This window comes from Oryzias latipes, chromosome 21, assembly GCF_002234675.1.
Source record: "Oryzias latipes chromosome 21, ASM223467v1".
In the NCBI taxonomy this organism is placed as follows: Eukaryota; Metazoa; Chordata; class Actinopteri; order Beloniformes; family Adrianichthyidae; genus Oryzias; species Oryzias latipes.
The window spans coordinates 24,175,107-24,198,397 of NC_019879.2; the positions used below are offsets into that span (position 1 = coordinate 24,175,107).

Genomic DNA, 23,291 nt, shown 5'->3' on the forward strand with positions numbered 1-23,291 from the left:
CAGTATGTGTCATGGAATGGAGATGCTAAACAAACAGGAATTTTTCTTTTACTGACATGTATGTGAGGGATTGGTGGTAAAACTGCAGCTTGTTTGTTGGTTTGTTTGTTTTTTCTGGTTCAGAAGTGGCTAGACACCAGGAATGCAACATTTGTCTAGTATTCCTCTATGGGTGGAGGCTCTAGATGCTCTCAGTGCCTCAGTCCACTTCTTGTGATGCATTTTGTTTGACACTCCTCTCTAGGCTGTTGTTGGAGCACCTTTTTGTACCACCCTTTTTTCTTCCACTCAATTTTCTGTTGATCTGCTTGGAGACAGCACTCTGTGGACAACCAGCTTCTTTAGCAAGGACCATTGGGCCTTTGCTTTTCCTGTGAATGGTGTTGATGACTGTTTTTACTGCAGATCTGTCAAATCCTCGCTCTTCTTCAAGACCGCATATTGACCAAGACTGAGGGAGCCTTTTAGTCCGATGGTTTAGCTCCAGTGTTGACATTATTTGAATTTCAGTGATTACAGTGTTACAGTGTTTATTGTGGGGGTTATGTCCTAAAATGACCCATAATGGGTGAAATCCTCAAAGTAGGACCATAGGCTGTAAAACTCCTCACTACACATTTTGTACAGTTTTCTCAGACAGACATAAACCTTTTCACACTTTTCTCTCTAACCCTTACCCTAACCCTAACTCTCAAAGTTTAAATCTTTGTAGAAAATAAGTCCAAGGGTTAAGGCTCAGGAAATGTTTGTGGATGTTGTAAGGTAAATGGCAGATTAGGATGTGACATCAAAATATTGAATTTTAACAATGTTGTAGTTTTCGGAGGCAGAATTTGGGGTTTTCTTATTTGTAAGCCATAATCAATACATTATAACTAGAAGAAAGAAATATGTCAATTTATGTTTAGTGATTTAATACAAAATACAACAACTTGAATTTTTTTAATTGACCTAAAACATAGCTTTTGACATCCAAAATTTTCTAGATTTACCAATAGAGTTGACATTTTCATTTTGACCCGTTCTGAAAGGCTCAATTGTATTTGCACTGTAGGTGATTCGCACCAGGGTTCAGTTGCAAGCAAACCCAGACTCTCGTTTTAATCGGACCAGATTTGCTTTCTTGCCTACCAACCAGAATTCCGATTAGACAGCAAAAACTCAGGTGCAGTCTGGATGTCAGAGTGAATGTACTCCAAAGGAGAATGCTACCTATGCCTGTCCACATCTTTGTAGAGGGTACAAAGGCTTTCCAATGTCATCTGTCTGATATAACGTCTCCATGTCTGACATGACATCTTTTCTTGGTCAATAACACTTCATAAGGATGGCCATGGAAGTCCCACCAGATGTCCAAAACATCTCAACTGGTTCCTCCCATGTGGAGGATTAAGTGGGGTTAGTTGAACAGAAAAGGATGTCTACATCAAACACAGAGGCATAAATACTGACTTCCTTATGTTCTAAAAATGTGTATATTCATATTTAAGTACAGTTTTCTAAAACATTTGTGTTTTATTGAATCATTCCCTTGTGTTTTGTTAATTTCACTCCAAACTAAGTAATAGTGACAATATATTGCATGAACTGCTACATTGCATTATTGCTTATTATTAGTGCGCCATCTGTCTCGCAGATGATGTTGGATATCACACACATAGAGGCCACTTATCTGCTCTGAAACCAGCTGTGACAGAAGTGATAAACAGATAATGCTATGATAAAGTTTTAATGCACCTACTGACAAATTTCCATATGGTCGGGGTGGATCTTTACATCATCGGTGGAGAACAGACAGCTGGCTAATTCTTTTTAGTCACAGATTACAGCGTTTTCTCGTGAGCCTCCAAAAATGGGGCACTTGGAGGAAAAGGAGCACAATGCCATTGTGTTTTCTGGCTGCAGTGCTCCTCGTTGACTCCACGAGCCCGTTGGGTTTCCTCCTGTTTGCAGAGACACCCCCCCCCCCCCCCCCCCACACACACACGGATGCACACGCTCTTGGAAACATCAGAGCGGACCTTACCGTGGAAATTGAGATGCACACCTCATACTGTTTTTGCTTGTGAGACACTAACGCTGATGGCTTCCGACAGCTTTGATACGGCCACTAAATAACACTCATCCATCTTTCCTTCCTCTGAACTAAAATGTGGCATTTAGATAAGCGAGCCGATGGAAAAACTATTCCGAGTGTAGAGTTGCGAACGTGCTGTTAATCTTTTTGATGTGCCTGATCCCACACCCTGTTTATTCATCGCACACCTGTGCTGATTTATAGACTTGCAGAAATTGAATACACAGTATCTCATAGAGTTGACACACTTTAGGGTCACGTTTGGTTAAGGCAACGGTGTAACCAGGACTGCGCAACGCCTCGCTTTGAGGGTATCTCCTTCCTGATTTACTTTCTGCTTTACAATCCTGTGACATTTAACAGCACAACAGGTTTTTATTGGAAAACCTTACCGACATATGATTTTTCACTCAATCAGAACAAAACTCAGAGGCCCAATGAAATGTGTTTCAATCCAGGACTTCTTAAAGCAGAGACAATGATCTTAAACTTTAGACTTTTTTTTCTCATTTTGCAAAAGATGTTTATGTCGTATAAATATAAAAATTCTTTGCATTAGTCCTTATGGGACACTTTTTCTTTCTGTTTTGGACTTCTCATGAAAACATTATGGTTGCAAATGCTTTTATTCCTCACAGGAGCAGTAAAATAACTTAAGTTCAACCTGGGGATTAGTAAATAAGTTACCAAATGCTTTTCTTTGGCTCCATGGAACTTTGTTCTTATTTAAATATTAGCGATTCATTAATTTTAAACATATTGAACTGTTTGTTTCTAGTTTTTGGTCTAAAGTAAGTGAAAACACCACAGTTCACTGTGTTACCAAACCTTCTAAATTATTAATATATTATCCATATGATGCATTTCAGATACTCAGTGACTATTAAAAAATTACACTAAAATAAAACAGATTAAAACGCAAAATTATAAAGATTAGGATACACCAAAAAGTGGATGTTTTAATATTTTATGATTCATTTTTGTATTGGTTGAAAGGATTCTTGTGAAATCGGGGCGTGGCTAAAATTGGGGCGTGGCCCGTTTATTGACATGAGGACAGGCCTAATTTGCCGCTTAATTAGCTTCACTGTGACAGGAAACAAGTCAATTATTCTGGAATTTCGAATTTCCTTTTGTCAAAAAATAAAATAAAACTTTTATCCATTGACACCGTGATGTCATAATTTATATTCACGTACTTGTTTTTGCTTCTGAGTAGATGCCAAATTACTGTATTTTTTCAGCCGAAGTGGTTGGATGCATGTTTACATCAATAGGCGTCAAGAGGCTTTGAGCAAGATTTTACATTTAAAAGTGGTGCATGACAGAATTTACATGATAATTTTTTTTTTAAATAATAGGTTCAACATTTCAGCTGTATTTCACTTTGTGAGCCGCGACTTTGTGCAGCAGCAGCCCATCAGGATGTGGAGCAGAACAGAGAGTCCTTCTAAAGCCCATTCTGGTGTCATTAAATGACTGAAGCTTAAACACACATCACTCTCAATGAGTGCACTTGGTGCTCAGGATGATCCTGCGACACAAGTACTGAGGTTTTCCAAAGCAGAGGATATATTTTAAATTATATGCCCCTCTGACTGTCTTACCATCACAGTTTTTAGTTACTCAGACTCCTGGGGTCACAATTTGTCTTAGAATTGCTAGAATTGATTCTTATTCCATTACAGTCTTCTTTTTCTTCCGGGGGCTCCCTTTAGGGATCACCACAACAAATCATCCGGCTCCATCTAACCCTCTCTCCTGCTTCCAACCACCCTCATGTTCTCCTAAACTACATCCATGTACCGCCTCTTTGCTCTTTGTCTAGGCTTCCCTCCTGGCAGCTCCAATCCTTTTACCAACATCATCAGAAAGTGTCCAAACATCCATCATGAGCTGTTCCTCTGATAGATTCATTCCTCATCCTATCCGTCCTCCCAAAGACGACTTCTTCCATATTTCTATTGCACTTTTAGAACTTGTCAACACATTTCCATGTGCTCTGCAGCTCCCTGTGTTTCCACCTGCTGTCCTCTTATGCTACGTTCACACCGTCCATGTGACTGCACATTTGAGCGCATTCCTTAACATGCGTTTAGCAAATGGTGTTCACACTGGACTGTCGCTACCCGATACGAATGCATGTACCGGCAGTTGGAAAAGGCTTGTTGCAAATTGTCGTGGAGGTGCAAATCTGGCCAATCGTGCTCCAGGCTTTTTTTTTCACAGCTCTATTCTGATACATGACCGAGTCATATAATTCTGGCCGGTCATAAACTGTAATTACTCATTTTTGCGGAAATGAACAATTTCAAACTGTTGGCCCAAAGGCACATTATCCATACATCATCACCGAATTCGAGTGTCTTATTGGTCAAAGTTGAACCAGGTTTAACTTTCAATCTGTGTTCAGTGGACATGAGTTTTGTGCATAGAGCCCGAAAACAATCTTAAAAAAGTGTACACCAATGCATGAACGCGAGAGTTTTAAATGCAGAGGCTCCAGACACACATATACCTGCGTTCATATTGATTTTTCATTGAAAGTGGTCACTTGAACACATGTTGCTGATGCCGCTGTGAATGTAGCTTCACTGCTCCAGTTTTTCCTGCAAACCTTTTTCTTTAAACACTCCCGAACATCTTCATTTTACCATTAAATCTCCTGATCTGCTTTCGTCTGACACACCAAGTACTTACTGATCACTTTAGCTGTCCGATCATCTGGGAGAACCTCCTGATCTCCCAAAGTCTGTTTCAGCTCCTTCTTAAAAGCAATATAGCACTCCTCCTTTTTTTTCTGTCCTTTTCTTGTCCTCGTCATCTTACTTACCACCGGGGTCATCCTCTGTCTGGTGACAGTCCCCAGCCAACACTTTGTAGTCAGTAATCTTTCAGATTATAGCACCTGCTCAAGACCATAAGAATTGATGTGCTTTTCCTCCGGTCTGCTGTGGAGATGAACAAATGAATCAGCTGGTTTCCATGTTTGCGTTTGTCATTTTTTCAAATTATTCTGAGGCTGTGACATCAGAAAGTTTGATTAGACTGTTGTTTCTCTGACACTGCACTTTATTTATTAGTTGCTAAAACAATTACTGACGATTTTGAATGTTTCTATCATACGGTGAAAAAATATAGTCAGTGGGATGGATTTAAACATAAAAAGCAGACTCATAAAGTGCATACATCAGCATCGAACCCAAACGGCTTGACTTCTAATCCGAGGCGTGCAGTGAAAGCAGATGCAGACTCATGTGCACATATAGTTTATTACACTCAGCTGTGATTAATAAAGCCCCCTTCCTCTGCATGTGATAGATGGGAAAAAAATGTATGGACTGTTTACTGTTCTACTGAAGGGACATTTTTCAAAGCCATCACACATTTGGACTGTATTTTAATGTAAGCCAAACTCACCCACGGATGAGACGGCTTACAAACGCCCGTATGATAATGAGCTGGAGAACTGTGCGACCTCCGGTAACTTTGATGTGGAGCCTTTGTTCTTCAGCAATCAAAGGTAATTATTTAAATCTAGGCTTTTTACTTTGTGGTACAAACTGTGTGTTTGGATCAAGTTTGACATGTCCTTGGTGTTCCCTCACTTTTTGACTCTAATTTACAAATGAAACCATTTACTTCTTAGATTTGAAAAGCAAATCTAAGACCTTTTGAGTCTTTGTGTGTAGTTTGACTGATCTCCATCTCTCTATAGACCATCCCAGGGTACTCTGACAAAAAAATAATCCAGATTTTTATTCTTAGAATCAAATCATTTCCTTTTGCAGTGATTTAATTATTGTTTGTTAATGAATAAATGTATTTATTGTTGTATGGTTTTTCCTTCTGCGTTCATGTCGCCTTGTTTACTTTTCCAAGTCAAATTTAGTCTCTTGCCTACATTAATGTATGCGTTTCTGCTCTAGTATGGAGATGAGCTATGCTGCCTTTTATATTGTGTTAAGGGGGTCTCAATAAACAAACCAAGCAAAATTAGAAATGGAAAAAAGTTTACATGTCTGGAATGTCATCACCCACTGTGAGTTAAAGACAAATGCCCAAAAAAAGGGGTATATTTTAGGAATGGCTGCATATTTATGAACTAAATATACTTTTGGGTTGACTGAAGCTATAGCACATGCAAGGGACTTAATGGAATGAAAGTTTTTAATTTTTCCATGTCAAATCCTTTATTTTCTGAGTAGGAAGTGCCACTTTTAGCGTCCACACAACAATTATTTTTACGGCATGATTTTGCTTTACACAAACAGGAAGCAGCTACTTCCCGCCTGCAGCTGTGTGTATACCAGCATCAGAAATATCGGAAGTCCTTCCAGCAAACAAACTAAAGTCGCTGAAGAGGAAAGCTCTGATTAGGTCGTTTTCTTCTTGGGAATAAACTCAAATCTAATGTCAACATCCTCCTTGATGACGCAGGCCACACCAGTATTCAGCTGGAGCTGGCAGAGACCAACTACGGCTGGATTTGACCGAACTAGGAAGACAGAGGAGAGGAAATGTCAGGAAAAGGGATTGAAAGCGGACGTGTGAAAACAGCTGTAGTAAGGAGAAAGTTAAGCAGAGGAAAGAGCAGAGCTCCGTAACTCAGCCCTGAATGGGTCAATAGAAACAAGCAGAAAGCAAAGACCTGCTCCAATAATTGAGTTCAGTTACTCGGAGTGTGAAAAGCACCAGAGCAGCAAAACTGAGGCATAACTCGATAAGACTGGAGGTTGGATTTATGACATGTGTGATCAACAACTGAGATTCCTCCATATCTGCGGCTCCCAGGAGGGCTGGGAGCTGTGGATCCAACCCGAGGGACAGCAAAGGCACCTTGTATATAGTCCTCGCCACTGGGGGGGGGGGGGGGGGGGGGGGGGGGGGGGGGGGCTTGCCGTGGACAATCAGGGTTTGGATCGATGCAGCCAACTGCAAGCCTTTGGAGATAATGGAGAATAGAACATGCAGGGAACTGTACTTTTTGCTGGCTGTGGGGACCAACAGCGTACAAGCCCGGCGGAATGGCTTTCAGGGGAATCTCATTTACACAGTCTCACCATGTGAATGTGCAAATACATTCAGGCAAAATGGGGAAAATGTCATCTACCACTGGCTGAGTTATGTTCCCTCCATTGTTTTGCATGCGCTCTGTTTTTTAGGGCTTGATTGGAGGCAGTTCATGCTTCATTAGCTTTAACAAAAGCCGCGTGTGACATTTCTGTGCACAGACTTTTTTTTCCACGTTTTCTGTTGTTTCAGTCCCCTCAAAAAAGGGCTTTTATGATGGGTGGAGATGGCGAAAAGGCTACACCCAATACCTCCCCACCCCTCTCTGTTTCATCCCAAGCAAGAAAATGAGTGAAGATGGGCAGAAAAGTTGGCTGCCGTTCAGGCGGACTCTCTCATCGGCCCACAGGACGCCTTTGAGTGTCCCCCAGAGGAGCAGCCGCTGCGTTTTATTACAGCGTGAAATGGGGAGTGAAGGGCCGCTATGGTTGTTCCCACTTAACCATGCAGAGTTTATCTCCATCAGCTAGAACAATAAGAAGACAAAAGAAGAAATGAGGTGTTTTTGTCAAGGCAAACATCTGGAGAAACAAGCTGGCGCCCACGTTTACACATTGGCATTTGTGCCCCTTTTGGGTCAAATTTGCCCTGAAATGCATTCAAATAGAGTCATTACAAGCGTTCTTGGTGGGACGCAAACAGATGGTGGCTGCAGGTTTGTTTGAGGGAAACCAGACGCTGGCGCTCGCACCAAGCTCAAACGCCATGTCCAGCTCAGTTATGTTCCTCTCCGCTTCCAAAGCGTGTTTTCCCAAATCGTGTGCCAGGATTCAAACACTCGCATTTGGCAGCAGCGCTGTGGAAGTTGTTTCAAACATTCAGAGGTCCATTGATAAGAGTTGCTGCAGTGTTTATTAGCCAACGATGGGGTTCGCTAATAAGTTTCTCATCAAATTGTGTTTTTAACATGTTCCTGTGGTATTTTTCTGATGATGGAGGTCATAAATTAGGCTTAAAATTGCATTTCTGAGTATTTCTTTATTCAAATTGTGAATCAGGTTTAGACAAAAAAATGTAACTTTGCGACAATAGGTGAGCCACAAGCCCCCTGCTCTGATCCATTCTGATGCATCCACTTGCAGACAAATAGATCAAGGTACGTCTTTTTCCTCGTCTGTTCTGAAATCTGGATTAAAAAAAACTAAAAAAAATCTGTACAGCTGGACAGCTCCAATATTGCTCACCATTTTTGTTGCACCGCTAAAATTCGGTTGGGGTTGTGAGGGGCTGTAAGCTAGTGGGAGAGAGTTTAAACAAAGGGCTGATGGGAGGTCAGGGCAGCCTTACAGGCAAATCTCTGACAGACTACTGCAGCTCTACAGAAACTATGTCCTAGAAAACGACACAGGTTTGTTACATTTTGGCCAAAAAGGGCAACATCATAATTAAAAGACCCGTGGGAACACTTTCACATTAGATCAAAAGATCATTAGAGGGGGACTTTAACAAATGTTCACACCTATTTCTACAGAACACTGAGGCACGAGATGTTACCGCCCCCAAAAATGAGATTCTGTCTCCAGCATTTTCCTCCCCAAACATCAAACTATGTGAACAGGAATTTGGGACCTTGATTGATGAGATCACCTTTGTAATTATATCCAACCGCCTTGTTTGTTTTGGCAAAGAATCTGTCGTCGGGGCTTCTCCTCTCTGCTTAAATGACAGGTTGGGGTCGTGGCTGAGGGGGGGGGGGGGGTGATGCTGACAGACTGTCAGTTACCAACACACCTGCATGAGCCGTCTGTCTCAACACACACATCTGTCTGTTTATTCCAAAGCCGCCGTTTCTGATTCGGCTCCTCTTTCAACAAAAGCAACTGTCTTGGTTAGGAAAAAAGGATAATTTCCTGCGTGTTTATCAGTTGGGAATGAATTGGCCTGGAGCGCTGAAGAGAAAAAAAAATAAAGAAATGCTTGTTGGCAGTGTGGGTGAGACGACACAACCCACTGGCAGCATTCGGAGCTGTGTCGCAATCTCTCATGCAGCCTGTCATCCGAGCATCTCCGGATAATTCTGTTTTCACTCCTGATCGTTGTGCAGCAAACAGGAATTCTTCCCTGAGAAAAGCCCGCCATTCAGTCCGTGCACAGAAGATCTGTCAATGAGGAAAATGAGCCTGATCCCCAGGCTTATGTCTGTATGTTCAGTCATTTGTAGTGGGGATTTGTTGGCTTTTTAACATGTGCGTCTCCTTTAGATGCTGCTGCATTTACTGCCTCATAACCTCCATGAAGTGGAGAGCCGCTTCAACAAGCCTGGGAGGCTGCGACAAAACCGCCTCCACTTTTAGAAGATGCAAAAAAAGAGTTAATGATATAAAGTTGCCTCATTATTAAAAGCAGATGATGTTTTAAACTGCGTTGACTTGGACATTGCAGTAAAGCTTGTATGTCATCTTAAATCCCTAAAGTGCTGCAGTGCTTTCACCTGATCAGCTCCATTGAAACCACATTAGCTTTCTTTGGAACCCTCTTCTGTCGTAACCCTCCGAGGCGTCCAATTTTTTCTCGCAAGCTTCCTTCATTTCATCGCGTAACATCTATCGCCGTGAAATAATTAGGCGAACACCCTTGCTCCTCTCCTCCTCCTCAGCTCCCTCGAACCGTTAAAAGACTCGGCACACCGTCCACGCCGAGTGTATGGGCTGTCGGAGACGGGACCGGGCTCGGCGACGACGGCTGAGGATAATTGAGTGCTGGCAGGCGCGTGCATGCTGCTGATTGCAGCATGTTTCTCCAGAGCCAAGGTTTATGTTTCATCATGTACCCGTCCACCGCACTCCATAAAAAGCAAATAAACTTCTCACTGGTATGGTATAATAATGACAGAGCTGGCTAATGAGTGAATTAAAGAGTAATAAATACATAAATTCAGCTGTGGCGGCCTGACTGAGAGGTGAAATGTTCTTACATCATCTGTAGTGTTTAATGCCTCTTCTACTGTATGGTAAATGCCCTCATTCTTTACAGAGCTCCCCAAAAAGCCCATATTCTGTCCTAATCTGTTGGACCATCTTTCTTTTTGCCAAAAGTAGATTTTGTCTTCATCCTTTTTTTAGAGAATGAGCTAAAGTGTGTTATTGATTGTGCCTCAACGAAGGAGTTGATGAAAGAGTTGATGTTAACGGGGCTGAATAAGTGACTTTGGCAGCTTGGTTGTTGGTGCGGTCGGCAGCCTGGCAGTGGTCCTCTCTTCTCTGTCGCTTAAGCCAGCGAAGGCGGCAGCAGCAGGATACGAGACCCCCCCCCCCCCCCCCCCCTTGAACCCTCCCTGCAGCAGGGAGAGCTCGATGCTGTTGGGTGTACATCGTCATTTTGTGTTAGATTACATTTACTTTCATGGCAGGGGATTCGTTCAGGGTTGGCTGTTGCATTAAAAGCGAGAGGGGCTTGGCCACGCTGATGAACACATATTAAACCGTGCTATCCTGTTATGTTTAGTAAGGTGACTTTATCCACTACAATGAAAATCGTATTTTTAGTGGTCTTAACATGTTCTCTTTCTCATGATGGAGGACAAATATAAAGGAGAAAAGGGTTAAATTGTGTTTCTGTGTGCTTCTTTATTCAAATTGCTGTGAACCAGGAGCAGACAAAAAAAATGCAGTTGGAAAAAGCTTGTAGCCGTGACATAGACGCACTTCCTGTTTCGCTCCATTCTGGTCCAATCTCTACTAGTGGGCGTCCTCATTTTCCATCCACGAAAAATTCCATCCAACACGCTCTCCTTTACATCCAAGCTGAAATGTGGCTTAAAACTGTACGGCTGAATAGCTCCCTGAATGCTTGTTGCACCGGTAATGTTAGGTTGGGGGTGCGAAGGGTTGCAAGCTAGCAGGAAGGTGTCAAACGTGTTAGCGGATGGATGACGGGAAGTAGGGGCAGGCTTACTCCATGTCAACTGTCCCGCCCACAAGTGAGATGCGGATTTATAATAAACTCCTGCAGCTCTGCAGAAACAATGTCCTAGAATTTTTTTACAATTTTGCCTAAAAATAACATAATCATAATTAAAAGACCACTGGAGACGCTTTTACAATAGATCAAAGATGAACAGAGTGCCACTTTAAGCTGCCTGAATGTTGATATTCTGATTCTGTCTTGTGCCTGTTTGACACATTGACTATAAATGTGTTTTATAATATGTGAATCCTCTTAAATCCCCACTCTGTTTGTCTTTCATCTATTGTAAAAGCGTCTCCTTTTAGTTGGGATTACGCCACTTAGCCAAAATCAAAAACCGGTGTTGTTTTTCAGATCATTGCCGCAGAGCACTGAGAGCTCTCTGTTTACGAGTTCTCCTGCTAGCTTAAAGCTCCTTACACCCCCAACCTAACATAACCAGTGCAACAAAAGTGGCGAGCAACATCAAAGCTATCCAGCTGCACAGTTTTGAGTCAGAAACCAGCTCAGACAAGGAAAACAAAGACGTACATGGATCTATTTGTCTACAGGTGGATGCATCAGAATGGAGCAGAGCATGGAGCTTGTGGGTTATCGTCGTAGGTTATACGTCACACCTGCAATTATTTTCAAACAGCATTTCCTTATCTGCCTCTGATTCACAACAATTCGAATAAATAAAAATTAGGAAAGGCAATTTTGAGCTTAATTTTCTTTCTAAATGTCCACCATCATCAGAAGAATGGCACACGAAGATGTTAAAAACACCATCCGAGTGGGTCTTTTAGGGTCTCTGACCACCGCTGGTGAGGGGTCCGTGTCAAGTCCAGACATGAGCATGAAAGCAGGCTGCATGATGACAAAGTGTAGACAGGATGGGAAGCCAGAAGCGCGAAGGTGTGAAAAGAGAATCTGCATGAAGCAAACCCAACCAGAAACAGATTTCTAGTTCACTTTGCTTTCTTTGCTTCTTAAGGCTTGGTTGGTACCATACACCTTCAACAGAAAGGAGGGGTTAGTTGTTCATCTGTTGTTCATGGTTGTAAAAAATGAGCACAATTTTTTTCCTTACAGTGCCTTGAGCCCTGCAAGGAATCGTGGGACCTGAAGGAGAACCAGTGCCAAGATTTATGTGAGGTATGTGCTTTCCTCAGATCTGAGTTCAAAGTAACTTTTTCTACACTGCATGGAGAGTTAAAGCAGTCTAATGTACCCGCTGCTGCAGTGAGTCATGGCTGAAGCGTAAACAGGACAGTTAACTCAAAGAGAGGCCTGTTTGTAGCGAGGAAAATGCATTTCAAAAGGTGACATCTATTTTCCCTCTGTTTGTTGCCTTTCTTATTGCACAGCCCCTTTTTCCCAAGAAGCACTACGAGTGTCTGACGAGCTGCGAGTTTTTGAAGTCTGTGGAGGGTGTGAAGCAAGGCGACTGTCCAGCCCCAGAGAAGGCCAGTGGGTTTGCTGCAGCCTGTGTGGAGAGCTGCGAGGAGGACGGAGAGTGCTCTGCCGTCAAGAAGTGCTGCTCCAATGGCTGTGGCCACACCTGTCAGCTCCCCAAGAACCTCTACAAAGGTGACGGAGAGGCAAATTAACTTGAAACACATCGGCGTTCAACTTCCACTCTGTGGACGTGCAAGAATTTGATTCTGCTGGTTAAAAAAAAAACTGAAACAAAAAAGAAATTTCAAAGATTCAAACTGAAACCAGATGTGTAGAGATTACAGATTACTTGTTACTGTGTTCAATAGTAACTTTACAATAATTCCTGCCTCAGATTTGAACTCCGTTATCCAAATCTTTTATTGATGTCACATTAATTAACGTGATTTTTCTGGTCATTTTTTTTCTAAATGTTTGTTTAAATTTTAATTCAATGAATAAAAAGATAAATTGCTAATGCTGATCAGACAAATTTTGGTAGTATAGACTCAGGCTAGCTTGCTAGGATTATTTGGCATTCTAACAGTTGTTCTAAGCTAATTTCAGTGTTCCCAAAGCGGCGACTTTCTAGCTATATCTAGCAGCTTTCCCGACCCCGTTGACGATTTAGGTTTTCAAAAGCAACTGGCGACAAATCTGGCTAATTTTCCTGGAGTTGCTGGAGACTTTTCTGGTGTTTGGCGACTCAAATCTTAAGCATGTATTGTTGAGCCATTTCTGCTCTAACCATGCAGGAGTCAATGCTAATGTGGGTTCCCGCCTACCCCAGGGCACTCTTGGACAGTCGGTGCAGCACTTGGCACCTCAGCAGCTGTGGTATTGCGGCGCGAGTTCCACAGTGCTTCATGATTTATACTGAAATGTATCATGCGCTGCCCTGCGACACACTGGCGACACACTGGCGACCTGTCTAGGGTGTACCCTGCCTTAGTCCAACAGTAGCCTGGACAGACTCCGGCAGCCCCGTGACCCTGAAATAGGGGGTAAAGAAAAGGGATGGATGGATGGATGGATGGAAGGAAGGAAGGGTTGATGGATGGATGGATGGATGGATGGATGGATGGATGGATGGATGGATGGATGGATGGATGGATGGAAGGAAGGGTTGATGGATGGATGGATGGATGGATGGATGGATGGATGGATGGATGGATGGATGGATGGAAGGGTTGATGGATGGATGGATGGATGGATGGATGGATGGATGGATGGATGGATGGATGGATGGAAAGGTTGATGGATGGATGGATGGATGGATGGAAGGAAGGAAGGGTTGATGGATGGATGGATGGATGGAAGGAAGGGTTGATGGATGGATGGATGGATGGATGGATGGATGGATGGAAGGAAGGGTTGATGGATGGATGGATGGATGGATGGATGGATGGATGGATGGATGGATGGAAGGGTTGATGGATGGATGGATGGATGGATGGATGGATGGATGGATGGATGGAAAGGTTGATGGATGGATGGATGGATGGATGGATGGAAGGAAGGAAGGGTTGATGGATGGATGGATGGATGGAAGGAAGGGTTGATGGATGGATGGATGGATGGATGGAAGGAAGGGTTGATGGATGGATGGATGGATGGAAGGAAGGAAGGGTTGATGGATGGATGGATGGATGGATGGATGGATGGATGGATGGAAGGAAGGGTTGATGGATGGATGGATCAATCACTGGCAATATTGCAAGACTTGCCACCTCTGATGGGTCACGGAATCAAGATGCTTTGTTTATTTGTTATTTCGTTGACCCTTTTAGTCAGCTCCATTTGAGGGGGACTCAGACTTTTTCAGAGTCAAAGTGCTCAACAGAGATGCTTAGAGGAGTCACGGAGAAGATAAAATGTTTTTTTCCTCTCTGAAATAGAATTAGGTTATTGGTATTCATTTCCCCCAAAGGCTGTGGCGATGGCATCATTTAGCTAAACCTTTCTGAGCCAAAAGCCACTTTTCTTACTGAGGAGTAAAAAAAATCTGTCAAGGATTTAAGAAGTTTATTGTTAGGATTAATATAGCTTGTTTAGCTAAATTTGGCGTACCAGTGTGTTAAGTAAATATGGAACACCGGAGCTTTAGCTCTTGTATTTATATTCTTTCAACTACTATAACTCTTTAATTGTTTTTGCCTAATTAACGTAATTCCAGCTGAGGAAAGCAGCCTTGTGCTGGTATGCAACACTTTACGGTGGCTAAGTGCTTACACAATCCACATAAATTAGCTGATTCTGTCGCAGAAAAGCTATACAACACATTACTAACATAAAGTGTATATCGGTGCAAAGACGATAAAACTGCACTTTTTTCCAGCTCTATTGTAGTGCAAAAGCTACAATAGAAGTGATCTGTTACTGTAATATTGTACATTTGTAATTCAGTACTTGCCCTGCTTATTGTAATTGTCTGGAATAGATTAACTCTACCATAATCAGTGAGACTAATAATTCAAATTTAGACATAATCCAGAAGTAATCCTGTAAATGGAAAAATGTATCTGTCACCACCAGGTTGGGATTATGACACATGAAGTAACTTGAGGTTTGAATGAAAGCTGGTCTCAATGGGGATCATCACCATCTTCCAAATAACCCCTGGAACCACAATGTTAACATCTGGTCAGGAGAGCATTTCACAGTCCACATGCCTAAAGACGTAGACCCGCCTGGATGCCTGGTATTACTTTCACGAGCTGCAAACGGGGCCTTCATTTTGGCCTGATGGTTGGCATTGTTGCCAAAGAACAACATTTCACTTTACAACTTTACCAACAGTGTCGTTCTTTGTGTTCTTTGTTTGCATAGTTTCACTGTGCCCGCATTTAGGTTTGCATCATGGAAAAAGTGACACGTTTGCCATTTTTGCTCGGTTTATTTTGTTGAGTGCAGTCATGCTAAGTTTAAGAATGAATCCTTCATTTAGAATGCAGGAAAAAATGTTGCAGAAGTTATCAAGCACAGCGTTAAAATAAAACTTTCTGACCTTTTCTGTTCTGCAGCCTTTGATTTAGCTCTTTTTTAAACCTTTTGAACATTTGTGAAGAGCGGCGGTCAGAGAAATGCACAATACTCCTTTATCGCTCTTCTCTGGCTTTAAAGAAAAAGTGAATAATATAAAAGAAAAATTGATGTTGAATTAAATTTATTTCATTTTGTGTAATTCAGCTAGTAGACTTAGGTGACCCTGTTTATAGCACTGCTAACCCTTCACTGATTTTTGCATGAAGTATTGTCAGAGTCAATGTCATTTGGAGATTCAACATGAAAATGGTTTAATCCACTGATAATTTCACTTGTTATTTCAGTTGCAAAGGACTTCTGTCTAGAGCAAAACAAAAGGTTTTGGAAGAAAAAAAAATCTTAGATTTCTATCGATAATCTGAAGGAAAATGGTTTTTGGGGAAAGGAATCTGTCAGACCCCATCACTCCTCTGAACGGGAATCTGTGTGCGATAAAGTACATTAATCTTATTTGAAGCTCAGACTGATCCAAAAAGGTGTTGTTCTATCTTCTACATTTATCGCATCTGAATAAAAATTTTTTTGTTAAATCCTCCCAAAGCAGATAAAAAAGCAGCATTATATTAACTCAAAGGGTTCAAAGATCACAGCAGCTGCTTTTGGGTTTTGAAGGCTACAGAGCTGCAAACCTTGATGTTTTTTGCTAAATGTTTGTATGGTTTTTGTACGACAGTTCTTTGTTTGCATGCTTGGGTTGAATTTGGTGAGTTTTTGCTGAAGCTGCTCTCATGATAAAAAGCTTTCTGGTGAGAAATTAGTGATTTTAGGCAAACTAAGTGGTTATTAGACTTTTGCTGCTTGAATGAGTCTAAACGGGGAACCTAAAAGGGGGGGATTCAGACTCCCACGGTCACAAGTTCTTCCAAAAGACCCACAAAGGCTAGAAGTCAAACAGAATTTTGAGACCATATCACACAGCTACTATGTACATTTTGCGCATATTGCACGGATGAAAATTTTCCATACGTGAATATATGTGGGAAAAGGGACAAAAGTTGTTGTCTTAACGTTAAAACCGGAAGAAGTACAAATAAAGCACACAAAGTACACGTAAATCAATGTAGAACATGAACCGTATGTGATTATTGTGCTGTTTCTATATTATTTATTAGTGATTTGTGCATCAATTACTTAATCTGAACGTGATACGCGCGCCATGTACGCGGCATAAAAGTTATGCATGGGTGGAACATGCGTGAAAAGACCATTAGTCTTATGTGGACATAAATATGTGCAAAGCCACAAGTTTGCGTATGCATCTCGCAAAAATCACGCACAATTGCGAAAGACTTACATAAGAATTGCGTATAAACTACATAAAATATGCCTAAACTGCATAATTCTCAACCGACCAAACATTTTGGAAACCAAATTCACATAAAGAGCCGTTGGCCAAAACCCTCATCGGACTGACGAATGCAACAAACACTTATGAATTACCACGGAAGAGCGTCATACATTTGTGGAAAATGCAGAAAATGTGCGTAGTGGCTGTTTGACATAACCTTTAAAGACAGATGTTGGAAAACAGAATTCTGGGGAAAAAATTAAAACCCACCAGCAGAAAAAAAAAAACAATCATCTTTTAGAAGATAAGTACAAAAGCTCCCCAGAACAACATTAAACTGCGAATGTGTCTGGGAACTTGTTTACTTATTTCCCCAGAACTTTTTTTTAGAACGAATCGGCGAGATGAACTGTAACCGGAACGCTTCCACCATCTTCACTGTTCTCATTAGATTTCTGAGACATTTTCTGTGTCAACGTGATTATTTGCTGCAGCGTGTCGCCTTCATTTCCGTACATCAATTTCAAACCTCACACAAACAAAGATGATCACACCTCACCCCCGACACTCCTCTTGGAATGAAAAATCTCCTTCTCATCTGCTCGTGTGGAGCTGCACCCACACAGCCGTCACGCCGTCTCTGTTGGAAACCAGAACACAGCTTCACTTTGGAAATTGCAAGATAAGCTGGAGGGTTTCACGGATGCACCCAGGTATCCTCGCACCAGTAAAAGAGTTTTATAGGGCTGCCCAAGGCCAGCGGGTTCTGCGAGGGTGCTCAGCCGTTATGTGAGCAAACAAGGGCCCCTGAACCTGGAGATGGTAGTTAGATCTACATTATCCTCACCGTCGTCAGCACACAATTGCTGGCAGCCTAAGGCCACAGCAGAGTGGAGGAGCTGCAGGAGAGTCGACATCCAGCTTTGAACTGCTGCAGTGATAGACTGTAAGGGGGTGTATGCCTTGAGTCACTCTGAGCATGTTTCACTGTACTTTTCTGTGTTCAGCAGCGTGAGTTTGTGCTCATGCACGCCGAGGAGGTGTCCTGGACATTCTCTTTGATAAGGAAATCTGTTGAAGGATGTCACGCTCAGAAACGGCTCATTATTCTGAAAGAAGATGAAAGCGCTCGCAACAACTTGAATGCAGTGACCGAGTCGATGGAAACCATTCGCCACCCCGAGAGACCTTGAAGTGGAGCGGCGTCCCCGCTGATCTAATCCAAACACGGAGCCCACGACACGCCGCAGTCTGTACGCCACTTACGGCGAATTACAGCCAGAAAGGCTGGGTGGAATTCATGTCCTGCTCCTCGGTGTTAAAGGTCTAATCAGTTGTTCATGGTTTGAAGAGCATAATTGTTTCTGTGTGTGCTCAGACGCAGCCTTTTGCCGTGATGAGCCGCCATGCTGGAAGCCATTAGAAAACACAAGCGGGAAGAAATGGAGCGTTTCCCCGCGGAGATCGCTCTCAGATGTGTGTTCAGGACCTCCGCTCATGTGTCTACCTCCAAATGAAACACTTGGGTCTTTAGGATGTCTGCAGCAGACCCCCGTGGGGCTTTGATCCAAGTCTCGTCTTCATTTAGGGTCCAACTTTACGATAATCAGTTCATGTTTAAAAATAAAACAGTTTTTTTTAAGACGTTTATAGCAGCAACACATCATCCAGTTCACTTTGTTTAGAAATTTAAGTAAGAAAAACATCAAACGAAACGTCTACTTTGATTTAAAATCATAGACATTTGGGTTCTTTGTTATAAGAAAGCTAAAAGTCCACAAATAGTCTTGAATATTAAACACCACAGACCTTCTTTAAGGTGGACTTCAAAAAAATACACAGTTGTCTTCAGGAACTATTGGGACATAAATTGTGTTGAAGACCCTCTCCGATCGTTTTTTGATCGGAGAGGGTCTTTAAATTATGATTAAATTATGATTTAGATAGAGGTTTTTAGCCAAAAAAAAAACCTGTGTCATTTTCCAGGACGTAGTTTCTGCAGAGGAGCAGGAGTTCAATAGAAATTTTCTCCTGAGTTTTGGGCAAGTCCATCGTCATTAAGCAATCCTGCCCCCCTTCCCGTCACCCATAACTGAGAGAAAGGAGCATAGCAGGAAGTTTGTGAACCACCCACTGTATTTTCTACATAGCTAATATGAACAGTATTTTTCCGTCTGCTTTTGATTCACAACGATTTGAATAAAAAAATACTCAAGCTTAAAATTTACGCTTAAATTTACGCTTAAAATTGCATTTCTTACCTATACAATCTCAGACCCATTTTCCTCAAAGGAGAATAATGTGAATTTTCCCCCGAGACCAAGTGGACCACAGAGCACATTTCTGATGTCACCATGGGTTCTTTTTGGTTAATTCATGTCCTCCATCATAAGAAAATTGCCACAGGAATATGTTAAAAACACGATATTTATCAGAGTGGGTCTTAAATAATAAATGTTTCATTTTAGCTACCAGAGAGTACAGCTGGAAGTCACTGCCAAACTTCTCAACAGTCTCAAAATCCTGTTTTCTGTTTAAATAACAAACAGTGTTTTTCATATTTCATAGAAAAATCAGTTTTACTTGTTCGTGAAATCAGATGGATATAAGTGGAGCAAAGGTGAAATGTTCATGATAAAAGGAGAAGTTTTTATATTCAAATCTGTTTTTTACTTGACACAAACACAAGAAATAGATTTTAAAGAAATATACGCATGGTTTTTACCATTCAATCATTCATTGTTTTAGGGAGATCAAAGCAAACTGGATTAAATCTGTTTTTTTAGACTCGACCCCTACAAAAAAACAGTCTGAATTCCACTCTGTTGTTTCAGTTGTTTAGTCAGTCCTTGTGTGCAGAACTTGTGGGGCTCCTGAAGCCTAACAGGACGTTCCTAGTGGACGCTTGTTGTTCCAAAACGTTCTAAACCCAAAGAGTTCTTAACATCTTCTTCTAGTTCTGTTCCAGCATCAATATGAGTCCAGTTTTTCTCATCCATGCAGCTGAAAACATAATGAGGTCAAACCTTTGCTTTTGTTACATAATCGTCAGTTTGAGCCCCTTTTGGTGGAATACCTGAACCTGAAAAGAAATTTTGACTAAAGTTGCAAATGTTTTAAAGTTAAAAGGCAGTCAGAGACATTTTTTTATTGTATAAGATTGTGCAGCAGGCAGAATGTGTAGTGTTTTCCACAGCCATTGTAACGGAGTGTTTCATGAGTCTTATATGACCTCAGAGTCGCCGCTGGCTTGATACAGACTAAAATAAATGCACATTTGTGATTTTGCTTGATCAGCAGTTACCTCATGTTTTGGCTTGTTTTTCTGCAAATAATTGTTGGACTGCGCCTGACCTAAAAGTTATGTTTGGAAGAGAAAACCCAGAGCAAGAATGCACCCTTTGTCTCGCTTCAGCGGAAGGTTTTTTTTTTTCTTTTTCTGTGCGTTAAGGTGAGCTGCGGTTACAGCTGCACGGACTAAAGCGTGACACGTTTGTTTATGAGTGCAGAGCTGCAGAAGTCCTGCTCAGTGACCCTCCAGTTGTTTGTATGCACGGCTGTTGGTAGAGAGACGGAAAACACTTTGTTTGCATTTTTTAAAGTTTTTTTTTTTTTTGCAATTACCTCAACATGAATCCTGCGAGTGGAGATAGAAGCCGATCAAACGCTCCGCATGCTAAACACCGCCTTGATGATGTTGTTTACCTTCGTATGGCGCAGCAGCCTTGAGCCGGCAGCGATGCCTTCTTGAAATATAAAGCAGCGGTGGGTCATTGGATAGTGATAGAGGTCTAACATAATGGTCTGAAGTGTTTGGTGATTTATTAAGAACAGTGGGACATGTTCAGCCCTCTCCTGTATTTCCAAACTTGCTTTTCCAATCTCCATCTCATTATCACTGTGCCTGACGCTCAATCAACAACTCACTGGGTCTCCGCTGCCATAAATCTGCTCGGGAGTCTGACTTGGCAGGGTGTTTGGCTCCGTCCAGCACTTAATAAATCTCTAATTTATTTCACATGGCCACGTCGGCTTTGTCTGAAAGGCCGGCTGTGAAGTTCAGCGGAGCTTCCTGTTCATGTGTGCTTGTTTGTTCTGGTGGATTTCATACCTTTAAAAGACAGAGAGAGAAATGATGCGCACTGCGTCCCACATACCGCAACATCAACTATGTGGATCACTGCTGAGAAGTGCTAAAACACTGAAACATCCGCCAGGAAATATCCCAACCTGAAAGATGGGGCTGTTGACCCACAGCGCGTATCACAGTCCTCTGTGATGAAGTCACGTCTCATTTTCTGATCTATATCTGTCTGATTGGGATGGTGTCGTTCGTCTTTCCAGCCTCTCCTTCATCCGTGAGAAGGGGGGGAAAAAAGCAAATGTGTCGGGTTTCGCTGTTCCGTGAAGAGGTGGGATGAACTCCTGCTGTACTTTTAGGAGTCCCTCTGAAGCCGAGGAAGGAGCTGGTGTTCCTGGAGCATCCGTCGGGTCAGCTGGAGATCCACTGGTCGTCTAAGTTCAACATCTCGGTGGAGCCCGTCCTGTACGTGGTGCAGCGCCGGTGGAACTACGGCATCCACCCGAGTGAGGATGACGCCACAGAGTGGCAGACTGTTGCGCAGGTACAAACACACAAAGGCCTTCGAAAGGCCCCCAATCTTAGAAGGCTTCCCTAACCCTCCAGTGTTGACGTTCTTTGACCGTAACGCTTCAATCATTTACGCAATTAACGTAATTCCAACGGATATTGAACTACAGAGCTGCTTTTATCCACTTTTGCAATGCGCTGGAATTTCAGTAATTGCGTAAATGGTCAAAGAGTTACGGCCGTCCAAGAAGCACAGTTAGAGGGTTAAAGGATTTTTATTTATACCCCATCGTGATTCCATGTGTCAAACTCACTTTGTGTGACAAATTGGAGCCTCAAGCGTTGCAGCATAAGGCGGCCCGGCGAGTGTGCTCAAACTGTTGCTCGTGGTTGCATTCCTCACAGCCGCAGCGTCTTTGAAATCTCAGCAAAGAGAAACTCACAGATGACTGATGTGGTAGCATCACACGGGGCTCTGACCCGGCACGAACCCTGACCCCTGTGGTTTGCTCCACCGCCACCCCACCCCCACCCCATCTGTCCCTCAGACCGCAGAGGAGCGCATCCAACTGGCCGACACCAGAGCCAGCAGATGGTACCAGTTCAGAGTGGCGGCGGTCAACGTGCACGGGACCCGGGGCTTCACGGCGCCCAGCAAGCACTTCCGCTCCTCCAGAGGTCTGTACCGCCTCCTGCATGTTCCGCTCTGGTTCTGTCGATTATATTTCTATTTAGAAATGCCGTTTCCGTCCAGCCTCGTCAACACAAAGCAGAAGCAAATTGATGATGACCGAAACGTGACTGCCGAAGCCAAACAGGCGTTAAGCAAACTTGACTTATGGCGTTCGCACGGCTTTGCTGTGTTTAGGTAAAGCAGTAATTTTTTGTCATAAAAGCAGTAAATTCTTTCTCTCACATCATTAACCTGAACTGTAAATAAGTGTCTCACTCCACAGTTTCCACCCTTTTACGCAGTCAGCCAAGTAACTCTCATTCAGATTCAAAGCAGACTGGGAATAAGGGAGGGGGGGGGTGGGGGGTGGGCAGCATGTGCAGAACGTTTCTGTTCTGCTTTGCAAACGGCTCTTGGTGTGGCTTTTCAGAGAAGCTTCTTTTTATGGTTTTTGAAGTCAAAAACGCAGATTTTAAATTAAATTCAAGTGTTGTCATGCTTCCAAGCAAGATGACGCAACCTTTCAGACCTTTATTTCTATTCTAAAACTACAGGGGGAAAAAAAATGTTTCACTGCAAAAACCTTTTCTTACAGGTTATAAGCACTTATTTTGAGATATAATACAGTAGTCCCAACCATTTTCCGGTTTAATACCACAATATTTTCACGGACCGGCCTGTATGAGTCTGAAGTAGGTGTCTGAATGTTTTCCTTAACCTTTGAGGGTAAAGATTATCTTCATTCTCTGTAAAATATATGCAGCTGATTTAAACTTTATTTGCACACTACATTTAGTGTAGAATCCATTCATTTGATCTAGATTTTCCCTTAACCCATAACTGGCAAAGTGGAAGAGTTGGACGTCAAGTTCAGCTTTGTCTAACTTTTTAAAGTTAAAATAGAAAAACGGTCCCTAAAACTGGTATTTTCTGTATATAATCAGGAACGGGAATCCACCATTGAAGCAACTTAATTAGCAGCATCCTCATAACATTAGACTTGTGGTTGTTGAATATTATGCATTATTATAATGGTGTGCAATCAATTGACATTGGAGTAAAGACTCCTGGATTTTGTCTATTAAACGTTTGATTTGATTTTAAAGTCGAAAGCTCTTCTTGAGTTTCCCCACTGGCTTTTTTCAGGCAAAACCAACTTTTTCTATATGTTTTTCTTTTTTTTTTTGGTAATGTAGCGTTTGGCACAGCCACTTCAAAA

General features: G+C 42.3%; 1 protein-coding gene across 2 annotated transcripts in view; it reads left to right on the top strand.

Annotated features, from left to right (window-relative positions):
- anos1 (anosmin 1) overlaps nucleotides 1–23,291 on the top strand; it is a 63,814-nt gene that overhangs the window by 18,319 nt on the left and 22,204 nt on the right. For both annotated transcript variants that reach the window (XM_011489541.3, NM_001104849.1), the window contains 4 exon segments: nucleotides 12,131–12,193; nucleotides 12,406–12,628; nucleotides 21,249–21,433; nucleotides 21,948–22,077. In XM_011489541.3, coding sequence (XP_011487843.2) covers nucleotides 12,131–12,193; nucleotides 12,406–12,628; nucleotides 21,249–21,433; nucleotides 21,948–22,077 — 601 coding nt within the window.